This window comes from Branchiostoma floridae, chromosome 1 (assembly GCF_000003815.2).
Source record: "Branchiostoma floridae strain S238N-H82 chromosome 1, Bfl_VNyyK, whole genome shotgun sequence".
In the NCBI taxonomy this organism is placed as follows: Eukaryota; Metazoa; Chordata; class Leptocardii; order Amphioxiformes; family Branchiostomatidae; genus Branchiostoma; species Branchiostoma floridae.
Genome location: NC_049979.1, coordinates 1,202,015 through 1,215,862, shown reverse-complemented (window position 1 = coordinate 1,215,862; position 13,848 = coordinate 1,202,015). Strand labels below are relative to the sequence as shown.

General features: G+C 42.8%; 2 protein-coding genes across 2 annotated transcripts in view; one reads left to right on the top strand and one right to left on the bottom strand.

Moving 5' to 3' along the window:
- Positions 1 to 13,848, top strand: part of LOC118421561 (zinc finger protein 208-like) — a 37,399-nt gene that overhangs the window by 3,930 nt on the left and 19,621 nt on the right. The window lies entirely within an intron of this gene.
- On the bottom strand, positions 2,031 to 6,241 carry LOC118412913 (kininogen-1-like). Its single transcript, XM_035815974.1, has 9 exons — positions 6,143 to 6,241; positions 5,305 to 5,538; positions 4,768 to 4,875; positions 4,332 to 4,580; positions 3,951 to 4,058; positions 3,618 to 3,698; positions 3,173 to 3,334; positions 2,750 to 2,860; positions 2,031 to 2,373 (listed from the first exon to the last, which is right to left on the bottom strand). Exons 1-9 carry the CDS (start codon positions 6,188 to 6,190, stop codon positions 2,278 to 2,280), a joined length of 1,197 nt encoding a protein of 398 aa, XP_035671867.1. The 5' UTR covers positions 6,191 to 6,241; the 3' UTR covers positions 2,031 to 2,277.

The window sequence follows — 13,848 nt, the reverse complement described above, 5'->3', positions numbered from 1 at the left end:
TGTCAAAGACATTAGTGATCATTAGTGTTCTATTCATATCTTAGTCCTACAGCATCGTGTCTTTTCGTCCGATTATAGCAAGGGATCTGTCAATTGCAATTGTGTTCATAGTCAACACTGGCTGAGCAACAGTTTAGCGTCGCCAACACAACGAAACTATTTAGTTCACTTCCTGAGATGTCCGACTAGATTGGCCCGGGGACAGGACATGCATGTATGAACAAAGGAGACTGCTTACCTGCCGCTTGCCTGACAGAACCTGCACCAGCTTGGACCTGTAAATGCCGTTGGTCCACTCGTCGATCCTGCTGACAGCGAAGTTGGCGATCTCCAGCAGGGCTGGGTCGGCCAGCTCGGCTGCAGTCATCTCCTCGGCCCCGCCATAAAGCGTCTTCTCCGTCAGAGCCACGGACAGGCTCACCAACAGACACAGTAGAACTTTCATATTGTTACACTTCTGCTTCCACACGTAATGGATGACGTCCTGTTCATGTCCGCTTTAAGTAGAGCACTTTTGTTTGCTTAGTGTCTTAAGTACATATACGAGCAGGAACTGAGATACAAAGTTCACCTAAATTTGGCTCTATCTATTAAAAGCTTTGTATTGAATAATTAACATTTTAGCATCTCAAAAAAGAAAAACCAGGCAGAGAGTATGCTGTCAAGAGATTCGTCAATCAGGTGTTGATGAGCTGACGCCTCCGTAGAGTGAAGAGTCGTCTGTATTGAAGGAATTGTACGTAATTTGTTTTCACGTACGTGTATGCCATTGGCTGAACTTCTATGTGCTCTAAATATATAGAAAAAAACGCAGAATTACTGGCCCTTATTCTACGTTTGAACTCTATACCTGTAAGTTCCTAAGAACAAAAGCTAGACATATTCCCACAGGATATAAGACAGCCGCTTTTGGGAACCAAACAGGTGTTACACTATCGGTATCAGCATCAAGCTCATTGATTCGACCTTGTTTTTAAGGGATGTGCAAAAAAATGTTAGTGGGGTACAGTAAATATGCCAGGTGAAACTTTTGGGAAGTGGCAACGTTACATTGATTTCCCTTCCTCTCATCCTTTTACTCTGTGACCGGAGAGTAACCTCCGGCGACAGAGTATTGTTTTTGTTCGATGTGATGAGTGTTCGCATCTGTATCTGTATTTCCCCTTTGCCGCTATCATATGTAGTTTGGTATGTCCTCTGCACACAGCTGCGCCATAATGCACTTTTTCGCGGTAGCTGTTTTTATAATCGATGCAATAAATTTCAGAAATCACCTACGTCCTTCGGTATCTGTATCTATATAGCCGGTATAACCGCCCTTCAGCGTAACACACCAGCTTCGCAGGCAAGCAGCGCGGCAGCAGCTGGTTATATTACACCGAAGGACCCGTCACACCTAACTTTTGTATATTGGTCAAGGTTTGCGTTATGATGATTATCTCAGTGTGTTGGGCCTCGCGGTAAATGGATACTGCCAATCAGATAGTGCGTGATTTTCCCTGATCGTTCTGTGCACGTCGTGTTGCCAGCTGTTCCATGATTTTCAGCGTTTGCGTATATATGCGTTGGCGGTAACTAAACAAACTTTGAGCACACGTAAACGGATTCTGCATATCTGACTGGATATAACGGTAAATGCCACACATGATGTCACGTGTAAACAGTCCTACTCGCGTACCGGTCAACATAGTTCCTTTTCAAAGAGCATTCATAATCTACCTTCCGTATGATATAGATGATATCATAGATTTCTCCGACCTATCGTGTCGGTAAATGTACTTTTCTCTACAGGCTGCATGACGTAATGTTTATAACCTCATTATCACGTACACAACTTAGGAGAGCATGGCGCATGTGTACGTGAAAATTGCCTTGTCTGTATACAAGATACGTAATCTAATTTGCTGCTGAGCGCCAGGATATGTTTCTGCGTGTGTCATCATTGGACAACATCGGGAAGTAAAAAAGCGACCATTGCGACGGCCTATTCGATATAATGACAAAGCAAGTGAATCACACACTCAGGAACATTACGGCACCATAACTTACAGTTTACTGAGGGCTACACGCGACGCCGTACATCACTTGACTGTATCTTTGGCAGAACTAGCATTTCTTAATTAAAGATAACCCAAATAATATATCGAGTCATCATGCATGAAAAATGTGACGTGGGAACAATATTATATATGCGATATCAATTGGAACAATGATGTTCATATGTGAATAACAGTTTCCTCATGTTTGTAGTGGCCCTTGGTGATGTCCAGTATGCTCTCACGGAAAGAGCTGTTTGGGCGTACAGGAGAAGTTCAGGACCTGTGGCTCCCCGATCCACGGCTGGTCCAACACTTCTACGTCACACATCTCGCGCTGTGGGGGCACATACAAGGAGGAAATGTCAGTTACAGTAAAACTGTTTTCAATAGAATCCAGAATGTAATGACGTGGGTGGGTAGAGCTGTCCAAAGTAAAGCGATCTCAATTAAAACATTGGTAAGGAATGAAGATTTACATTCACTATAAATTTACATTGTCTCGATCTGCAGTAGATTAACAATATGAGTAGACCCAAATAAAGCTGACATGACTAGTGCATTAAGTTTGCTTTACTCGTAATCGTATAGCGACGTATCGTATACGATTTTATTGTTGTCTATGTTGGTACGAATTCTTCCCGGGATCGCCCTTGTTTCTAGAAGTAAATTTTCAAAGAAATCAAGCATCCAAGGGTGTTAATATTACGAACCCCGCCACCGAGCAGGACGGCGCAGTCGGACAACAGGACGGTGCTGTCGCTGCTGGAGCAGCTGGTGGTGCCGATCTCCATCGTCAGGTAGTACTTCATACCTGCCACAACCTGAAGTTATGAAGAAAAAAGCTGCTAGATATCGGTATCTTTTCTTGCTAGATTGCTGTCCTTACAGTACAAACGTAGTCTCTACCAGACTGACTATGCTGGCCATTTTAGGACACCAAATGCTTTGCAGGGGAGTTTTGCTACCAGAGGAATTGGTCTCCGGTGAGGAGATCTGAACCTAAGCGTGGACTGACTCTCCTGGCCAATTTTCCAATTTCTACCGAATTCTACGATCCCCACACCCCTTCATAGGACGGTCTGGTGGAGGCTAGTACAAACGTGGCCCTTGCATGATCAACTTTTTCCTCGCACCTGATACTGCGCGCTGGTGACCTCCACCAGCTTACTGAGGGTGGGAGCGTTCCTCATGGTGTTGATGTGGTCCACTGACAGCGAGGCGAGATGCTGGATGCCTTGGTTGTTAGTGTCTGCAGGCATCAGTCCTCCCGGCATGAACTGCCGCTTTACAGCAACCTGGATATCAGTGCAATATTGTAAATTTTGTAACACATTAGGAAATGCTTTTGCCAGTTTTGGTGCCGCAAGCGGTACATAGTAAGCATGATTGATCAATTAACAGCAAAAAAAATTATTTTCAGCAGATTGTTGCGATTTTTTTTACAGCAAATGGTATCTCCTGTTGTGACATATCCTTGACATAGCTAAATAGAAAACGAAAACATTTTGTCCCATGGCCCAAAAAAGGCGTATTTCAGCACCAAAGAAAGCAGGCACGTGTGCGCATGTCTAGCCTTACCTTAGGGCTGCAGGTCATTGAGGTGACTTCACGGGTCCCGGTCCAAGATTGGTCAAACACAGTCACCATACAGATCTCAACCTGGATACATCAGGGGCAAAACACATACAGAAGTGAGGTCTAAACCGGACTACGAGCTATCAGTATGAATATCATCTACCTAATGGATTTTAACTTGAATCTTGAATATGGCGTTGGTTAACTTTAATTGGCGACATAGCGTTGCCCCCCCCCCCCATTACAAACACACACATACACAAGATGTGACATTAACATATAACATGTAAATAGTGATGATGATGAACATATAACAACAACAGCAGCAACACCCACTCGTCCGTTCTGGTCGAGGTCACAGTCCTCTAGACTGGCGGAGTCTCCCTTGGAGCAGGTGGTGGCACCGATCTCCAGTTCCAAGTGGTAGTTAATACCGGCAACAACCTTTGAAAACCCAAAGGTGGGGTGCTTTAATTCATTTTTATATAAATAAGAAGGAAGGTCATTACAAATGAGTGTGCATGGTGTCCGGCGCATTGGAATCATTTATTCTACTTCAGTTGCAAAATTGTATGAAAGACGGTCCCTACATTGGGAAAATTCTGTACGGTTTCCTTCGTTTTCGACAATTTTTTCACGGACGTCGACACAGGGCAAATATATATATATATATATATGGACTTGTGTGTGTTTGAGAAGGAACTGAATACAACCAACCTGAGTGCTGGCACTGTGGATATGGACCAGTTTACTGAGGTACATGGAGTTGCTTTGATCGTTGATGGTGTCCACAGCGAAGGCTGCCATCTCCAACACTTTTTGGCTGTTGGTGTCCGTGGGGTGATGTCCTCCGTTCAGACCGCCTGGCATCAGTTGCCGCTTTGACCGCGGGGTCCTACAGGACGAGCTGGTGAGCCTCAAAAAGTTATTCCCACTGTTGTACACACTCACATCGCACGCCTGGAACTGGAAAACAAAATCACCGTGCCACATGCATAATAGATAGAGAAAACTGGAAAGGTAATGTCATTATGTCAACCTCTTCAACCGTGGAAAAACTAAAATGAAGAAAATGCAGAAGCACTGCTATGTGTTGTGTTGTGTTGGTCCTCATATATAAAGTATTTGTAATTCTGATGTAAGGAAACTGTACCTGTGCGTTCGAGCTGAACTCGCAGTCAGCCAGGATCTGGTTGTCGCCCTTGGCGCAGACAGTCGTGCCCATCTCCAGTTGCACAAAGTAGGTAATGCCTGATACAACCTGAAGACAGACCAAAGTAGGTAGCAACATCATTTAGATTCATAGAATATATTGTCATATAGTGGGCGCTATCTGTGGCTCGGTGCATATTAACAAACCATTCCTTGGTAAGTTTTAAGATAGGGTTTTCAAGATTGTGTTTTTATAGATAGAGGATTCTATACTTCATGTCCCTATGTGGGGAGCAGAGGGGATTCTGAAGTACGTTCAGTTTGTTACAGTTACTCTGTTTATTTTGAGGACAGTAAAGATACATGATGTGCACCATTGATATTGTTTTATTTGCTGTCATAATCAATCTTTATAAGTTTAATTAAGACCCATGTCAATGATAGGCGCAGCCTCTGATAATATTGATCTTCTGAACTCATCTGTCTATCTAACGCTATAAATAAGAATGTGCTGATTGTCTTCACGCAAGGGTTTTACCCTCATCTGTGCGCTGTTCACGCGCAGCAGCTTGCTGAGGTACAGGGAATCGCTCCCGGCGTTGAGTTGGTCCACGGCGAAGAGAGCTGCAGCCATGGCAGAACCGTCCGAAGGGTCAACCTGGATCATGTCGCTGAAGAAGCGCTTGGCCGGTTTCTGTCTGCAGCCCTGTTCCAGCACTTCGCGTTCTCCGGTCCACGGAACGACATAAACCTCCACGTGGCAGATCTCGTTCTGGGGGAAACGGTCAACATAACACTGTAAGCAACCAACGTTCCAGGTAGCTATCTGACTGTTGGTTGGTTTGTCACTCAAAACATTAGAGGTAACGTTAACATGAATCCTTCAAGAAAGTTTTCCATATCGGCGCATTGCACATGGTTACATTGTAGTCATAAAGCAGATGTGTAGCTTCCGATCCAGCGTACCAATCTAATGTCAGATACTCCAATACTTAACGTTAACCCTTGTCCTGCTGGGATTCTGTTGCTTATCTACCAACCAAGCACCCCCCCCCCCCCACACACACACACCCAAGCTGATTTATTAATCAGATCAATAAAACGTGACCTATTCTGAGTTCCTTCCCCATTTGATGCGCTTTGCTGCGGTATGATACATTAAGGTGGGGAATACCCCAAACCCATAACAATACAGGACCCACATACTGGCATTGTGTATGTGCAATGACATAATTGTTGCACATAGCAGGACTAGGATTTCAATATTGTATGCAAAGCAAACACTAACGTTTGTAGTTGGTTTCGCTACATTACTCTCAAAGTTTCCCATGGCCAAGACGAAATGATATATTATATGGTACATGTATGTAACTGACCGTGTAGTCCGGGTGCAGAGGACAGTCCTCCAATGTAATCATACCCATCTTGGGACAGGTAGTGGTGGCCTTTTCCAATTCAAGGATGTACTTGTCCACAATCTGAAAGGGAAATATTCACATCTGGAGTTAATTGAATTTGCCTATATCCATGGGGGTAAACCCTACCACGAATAGGCACACCTGACTTCCACATAATTCTGCACACTGCCGTCAGTGCCGTGTGATATGGTATTACTCATTATCTACCCATTTTATGACGTTTTTTTACCCTTAGCGCATCTTCGTTTTCACAGCCTGTTAGGTGTTGAGTTGTCGTTCCATTGAGTAGTTCTCGAGCTGGTGGCGTTCCAACGATATCATCGTCGGACAGGGACCCTATGTTAGTTCAATTTAACGTCACCATGCCAGGTTATCATTTGTCTAGTAACAACTAAAGCCCCCTTCACACGAGAGCACGAATGAGCCGGAATGCCATCCGAGTGAAATTTTTTTCCTATTCGTGGCAATTCCTCGCAATTCGTACTGCATTCTAAACATTCTTACTGCATTCGAGATATTCGTCCCCGTTCTTTTGGCTGGCTCGAAAGTTTTTGACATGTTAAAAACTGTCGAGGTGCATTCGAAGTGGAGAAATATCGAATGGCATTCGTTGTGGATTCTTAGTGTATTCTAACTATTCTGACTGCAGTCTGACCGCATTCTACGGCATTCCAACATTATTCGATACATTCTTATCTCATTCGATGGAGAACCGAAACGGCAACCCACCTCGAATCCTGCCAGAATGTGGCCGAAAGAATATTTCGAATGCCGTAAGAATGTCTAGAATGCACTGCGAATTCACAGGAATAGACAAGAATTTTCATTCTGACGGCATTCCGGCTCATTCCTTCTCGTGTGATGGGGATTTAAGGCCCATTTGGAATTCCCACCCGAATGGCCCCGAATGTGACACGAAGTTTGCAAATACTTCATTCCGGCTGGTTCGGCTTGATTCCTGCTAATTCGATTTCCGTGTGAAGGCCCTATTAGTAAGCACAGAAAACTGCTGAGCAAGCTTTTGGTCGAATGTTTGCATTGTTGTTTTATACTACTTACGCAGGACCAGAGATAAAATAATCATCTCCTCAGCAATTACGCGCGAGGCCCCTGCAAATACGATTAACTAAAAGTATTTGCAGAGCTTTCGTCATTTTTGTCTTCAGAAGTAAATATGTTTGGCTCCTGACGTACCATTTGCAAATAGCGTAGATAGATGATTGCATTGTGATAAAATGACGCTTCTATGACCATCATGTACCTACAAGATTGAACCCCGATACCGAACAACAAGGCGATAACAGTGTTTTTTGTGTTTGCAAACTATTTGCTCTGTTTTTGTGATCAGTGCTGTGAGGTTTGTCGATACAGTGACTGAATTGATCTGACGGTGACATTTGCACCCTTTTCCACCCTCAGAAAAATAAAATTCTTCTTCACAAGCCTTATCGCCACAAATACCATCAGCACGATGCTGTAGACCCAACTATTTGCCTCAACAAGAGAGCTTTGACCAAAACACAGTGACCTCGTATAAAGGCATACATAATTCCGTGACTTCTTTTCCTACTTGGCTATGATGCAATGTTAACTTCATGGATAAGTAACGGTAGTTGGATAAATAGATCCAATCTCGCGGCATATAAAAATGGCAGCCCACAGGACGACATGTCAAAGACGAGTCTTCTATTCATATCTTAGTCCTACGGCATCATGTATTTTCGCCTTGGTTGTAGCGGGAATCTGTTAGTATTGTGTTCATAGTCGGTACTGGCTGCACAGCAGTCTAGCCTCACCAACAAAACGGAACTATTTAGTTCACTACCTGAGATGTGCGACTAGATTGGCCCGGGGACATGACTTTAGTCGGGATGTATATGTATGGAAAATAGAGACTCCTTTTCTATCTGTATCTGTATCTATATAGCCGGTATAACCGCCCTTCGGCGTAACACACCAACTTCGCAGGCAGGCGGCGCGGTAGCAGCTGGTTATATTACACTGAACGACCTGCTACACCTAACTTCTGCATCTAGAGAAGATGCCCCTACCTGTCGCTTGCCTGACAGAACCTGCACCAGTTTGGACCTGTAAATGCCGTTGGTCCACTCGTCGATCCTGCTGACAGCGAAGTTGGCGATCTCCAGCAGGGCTGGGTCGGCCAGCTCGGCCGCAGTCATCTCCACGGCCCCGCCAACACGCGTCTTCTCGGCCAGAGCCACGGACAGGCTCACCAACAGACACAGTAGAACTTTCATGTTGTTACACTTCTGCTTCCACACGAAATGGATGACGTCCTGTTCATGTCCGCTTTAAATACAGTACTTTTGTTTGTTTAGTGCCTTTAAGAACATATAAAACAGGAACTGAGATACAAAGAACACCTAATTTGGCTCTACCAAGCTGACTGAGCTGATTTCAAGATGACCACACCCTTGGAATCACGCCAGAAGATAAGTGAGGTCCAATTAACGTACAGTTAAGAATTTCCTTATCCCATTTTTGGCTATTGTATGAGACTGAACCTGCACATGTAGTAAACTGCATTTCTCTTTAAAATCCAATGAGTTTTTCTTTGCTCATTGCTGGTATAGAGTGAGGTATAAGCGGTCGTTTGGGTCACGGAATTTGTGGTGTGTTGATTGAAAGTTTCTGTAGCCCATTTTTCCACTAAGAGGAATAAAAACGAGCGCATATCTTGGCCCCTGAATAATTACTAAATGTGTCAAGGTTCGTTTCTTTTGGGAATTGGAAAAGTAGTCTACAAACACTTTTAATCAACAATCACGAATTCGGCCATAAATATCAATATCACAACTTACTCCATCCTTGCATCCAAATTAGCATGCAACCTCTAAAGACATTTGTTATTATTCATGTGTAATTTTAACGTCCTACAGTAACTGTAAGTGTGTCAGATTTGGAGGAATTGATCGTCTGACAAGCGTCAAAGGGTGTGGTCATTTTGAAATCAATTCAGGTGCCCTTAAAATGATGAAAATCAAATCTAGATAGTTGAATCTCAAGAGGGTATCTGCCTTTACCTGTGTGCTAACTTATAACTCGTTCGATTGAAAAATGAGCGTGTTACAAAATCACTTGCATCACTTTCTGACTCACCCTCGTATTCAAGCATTTCATTGGCTGAAATTCTATGTGGTGCTCTAAATAAATATGAATTGCATACTCGTTAGGTTCTTAGGTAAAAAAGATAGACAGGTTTCCCACAGGAAATGAGATAGCAGCCTTTGGGAACCAAGCAGGTGTTGCATTATCGGTATCAGCATCATACTCATTGATTAGACCTAAGCTTGTTTTTAAGGGATGGGTAAAAAAAATGTGGGTGGGGTACAATAAATATGCCAGGTAAAACTTTGGCGAAGTGTTAACGTTACATTAATTTCCCTTCCTCTCATCTTGTTTTACTGTTTCAGGTACCACGCTGATACATGAGAAATTGTTTTGACACTTGGTTTTAACACAGCACGAAAACAACTATTTAAGCAAAGTTTCAGAGATACGTATAAAGCCCTTAAAGGCGGAGAAATATTTCAGAAGATTTTAAGATCTATTAAAGGCATCGGAAACATACATCTGGCCTTTACGTAAGATTTCAGCGTTTGTAAATGTTACTTAATCTGTCGTGTTTCTTTACGTGAATTTTACATCTATTTTAGTATGCCGAAAAGAGAACTTAAATGTCTTAAAAAGTTATAAAAGATATTCCGTATTACTGTTTTGTGGTTATATTTTCTGTCAAAACTCACAAATACCGTTTCTCTAGATCTGTTACAAAATACATGTTTAGTTTACCAAACTTACCTCGGCCATGTCAAATATAATAAGCCTTTGTCTGGTGTTTGATAAAGCATTGCATCATCTGTTTTAAAACAGTGGCAAGGTTTACAGTCAAAACTGACAATTGCGTTTTCCGGTACAAAATGTTATGTTAATACCTCAGCAAAGTCAAATGAAATACTCTTCTGTGTTGTTTGTTCCGAAAGCATATGACGTATTCAATCTTTCTGTGCGCAAGGTTTAATTCGAACAGGGAAGACCTCTTACTTTTGGCTTATATGCGCTCCCTTACGTCATATGAAATGTAGCGTTTTTCTGTTGAATATGAGCCATGTATAATTTATTTCGAACCGCCGTGTACGCAAGGAAGACCTCCCCCGTTAGCTTATATGCTGCCAAGACGTATATAAAATGTTGCGTTTTTCTGTTGAGCATACGACATGTTTAATCTTTGAATCCGCGCAGTTTAAGCGAACATGGGCAGACCTCCTCCGTTTAGCTTATATGTTGCCAGAGCGTAGTTGAAATTTTGCGTATTTCTGTGGAACATACGACATGTTTAATCTTTAAATCCGCGCAGTTTAAGCGAACTAGGGGAGACCTCCCCCATTTAGCTTATATGTTGCCAAAACGAATATCAAATGTTGCGTATTTCTGTTGAACATACGACATGTTAGTCTGTGTAACACAAACTCCGCTGTCCAGGGCTGTAACTGGCCCAGTTGGCCGGCGGATGTTGGGCGGGCTGCTATAAGCGAGATTTAATCAGGCTAACGACATGTTTAATCTTTGAATCCGCGCAGTTTAAGCGAACTAGGGGAGACCTCCCCCGTTTAGCTTATATGTTGCCAAGACGTATATGAAATGTTGCGTATTTCTGTTGAATGTACGACATGTTTAATCTTTGAATCCGCGCACTTGAAACTTGAAACTTGAAACTTTATTAGAATAACCATTAGCGGTGGACCCTAGGGTCCACCGCTAGTCTTCCTGGTATTCATTCACAGAGACAATACATTATACAAACATGGTTGGCAACTAGACAAGTCACAAACACATCTAAATCAATAACATATTTACAATATACATAATTTAAAAATTGACAATCCTGTCGCACAGTGCTTGTAACTACTGGTGGAAGTATTTGTGCAAACCATCCTTAAACACTCTCAGGGATTGTGTGGATTGCATGACAATTGGAAGGTTATTCCACACACTGACAGCCCTGTACATGAAACACTTCATCAGTGCGTTAGTTCTAGGTTTCTCTAACAGAAAAGATTGTTTAGCAGCAAAACGGGTTCTGTAACTATGCAAGTTGTTGACCGAACGCAGTTGCCTACTGATACAAATGGGTTCGTTTGTGAGTGTTATCCTTTTAAATGTTGTCATGGTGTTTATTAACAATCTCGTGTGCACAGGTTTCCACTGTGGCTTCGACTGAAACAGACGAGTTGCCTTGTTCTGCATTCGTTGCAGAAGGTTTATGTTAGTTTTAGTTGTGCATGACCAAACTGGGCTGCAATAATCGATGTGTGATAGTACAAGGCATTCTATTACAATTTTTAACAATGTTTGATCCATAAGGTATGCGCATCTTTTGATCATCCCCAGTGATCTAGCCATTTTCTTAGATGTTAATTTTGTGTGAGTATTCCAGGTAAGGCACTCATCTACTGTCGAACCAAGTAGTTTTACCTCTGAGACCTGTTCGATAACCTTACCATTTGCAGTTAATGTGAGTTTGGGTTTAGCAGACATTTTGGGCTTGCTCCCCAGTACAATACATTTTGTTTTTGAAGTGTTCAAGAAAAGCCGGTTCACTCTTACCCAGCTACAGATGTTGTTTACCTCTGTCTGTAGATTATGTGAGATAGTTTCAATAGAAGGAGCGCATATGTAGGCTGATGTGTCATCAGCATACATGTCCGCTGTGGCCGCTACTTTTAAGCGAACTAGGGGAGACCTCCCCCGTTTAGCTTATATGTTGCCAGAACGTATTTGAAATTTTGCGTTTTTTTGTCAAACATACGACATGTTTAATCTTTAAATCCGCGCAGTTTAAGCGAACTAGGGGAGACGGTCCCGGAGACCTCTCCCATTTAGCTTATACGTTGCCAAAACGTACAAGAAATGTTGCGTATTTCTGTTGAACATACGACATGTTTAATCTTTGAATCCGCGCAGTTTAAGCGAACTAGGGGAGACCTCCCCCGTTTAGCTTATATGTTGCCAAAACGTACATGAAATGTTGCGTATTTCTGTTGAACATACGACATGTTTAATCTTTGAATCCGCGCAGTTTAAGCGAACTAGGGGAGACCTCCCCCGTTTAGCTTATATGTTGCCAAAACGTACATGAAATGTTGCGTATTTCTGTTGAACATACGACATGTTTAATCTTTGAATCCGCGCAGTTTAAGCGAACTAGGGGAGACCTCCCCCGTTTAGCTTATATGTTGCCAAAACGTATATGAAATGTTGCGTATTTCTGTCAAACATACGACATGTTTAATCTTTCAATTGAATCCGTGCAGTTTTAAGCGAACTAGGGGAGACCTCCCCCGTTTAGCTTATATGTTGCCAAAACGTACATGAAATAATGCGTATTTCTGTGGAACATACGACATGTTTAATCTTTGAATCCGCGCAGTTTAAGCGAACTAGGGGAGACCTCCCCCGTTTAGCTTATATGTTGCCAAAACGTACATGAAATGTTGCGTATTTCTGTTGAACATACGACATGTTTAATCTTTGAATCCGCGCAGTTTAAGCGAACTAGGGGAGACTTCCCCCATTTAGCTTATATGTTGCTAGACGTATCTGAAATGTTGCGTATTTCTGTTGAACATGCGACATGTTTAATCTTTGAATCTTCGCAGTTTAAGACTTTCAGCGAACTAGGGCAGACCTCCACCGTTTAGCTTATATGTTGCCAAAACGTATATGAAATGTTGCGTATTTCTGTTGAACATACGACATGTTTAATCTTTGAATCCGCGCAGTTTAAGCGAACTAGGGGAGAACACCCCCGTTTAGCTTATATGTTGCCAAGACGTACATGAAATGTTGCGTATTTCTGTTGAACATACGACATGTTAGTCTGTGTAACACAAACTCCGCTGTCCAGGGCTGTAACTGGCCCAGTTGGCCGGCGGATGTTGGGCGGGCTGCTATAAGCGAGATTTAATCAGGCTAACGACATGTTTAATCTTTGAATCCGCGCAGTTTAAGCGAACTAGGGGAGACCTCCCCCGTTTAGCTAATATGTTGCCAAGACGTATATGAAATGTTACGTATTTCTGTTATGTTTTTCTTATTATTAAACGGCGAGTATTTCTACAAGTAAATGTACGAATGATGTTTACTTCTTCATCTGCAAGCAAGAGTCAAGAAAGAACAGTCTGGGTACACAGGCAGAGTCTTCACGTGTTGCTCGTTTTTGTTTTGGTTATTGTGATATGCGTGGGCAGGCTAGATGTAAATTTATTCAGCGTTAATTCGTACGGGTATGCGGCATGGGGCGCGCCTCCGTCTGTGGCCGGCATACTATACATACACAGGGGCTGTGTCATGTGATAGGATGTATCCAATGGCAGAAAAGAGTGGGGGTTCAAATTTACTGGCACGGAGCGGTTATTTTCCAGGCGTTCATTTGAAGAGAAGTATTGAAGAACGTTTGGACCTGTTCTAATCCGCAAGTTGTGGCTGTTACCGCTTAGGACCCCCGTTGACGGAATTTGACGCAAAGAGAGGAGGTGGCTATCATTCTGTACAAGTTGATGCTGTTGGAAATCGACACAGAATGGGAAATCACGACCCTTGTACCATCCGGATTAATCGAAGCCGAGACTGCAAGCTGAACA

What these genes read in the sequence shown, in the direction of transcription:
- LOC118412913 (XM_035815974.1), bottom strand. Translation starts at nt 6,190, where the DNA reads ATGGGTATGATTACATTGGAGGACTGTCCTCTGCACCCGGACTACACG. An exon ending in TGAACAGCGCACAGATGAGG is followed by an intron (nt 4,876 to 5,304) that starts GTAAAACCCTTG and finishes GTCTGTCTTCAG; the next exon opens with GTTGTATCAGGCATTACCTA. An exon ending in AGTTCAGCTCGAACGCACAG is followed by an intron (nt 4,581 to 4,767) that starts GTACAGTTTCCT and finishes TTTGTTTTCCAG; the next exon opens with TTCCAGGCGTGCGATGTGAG.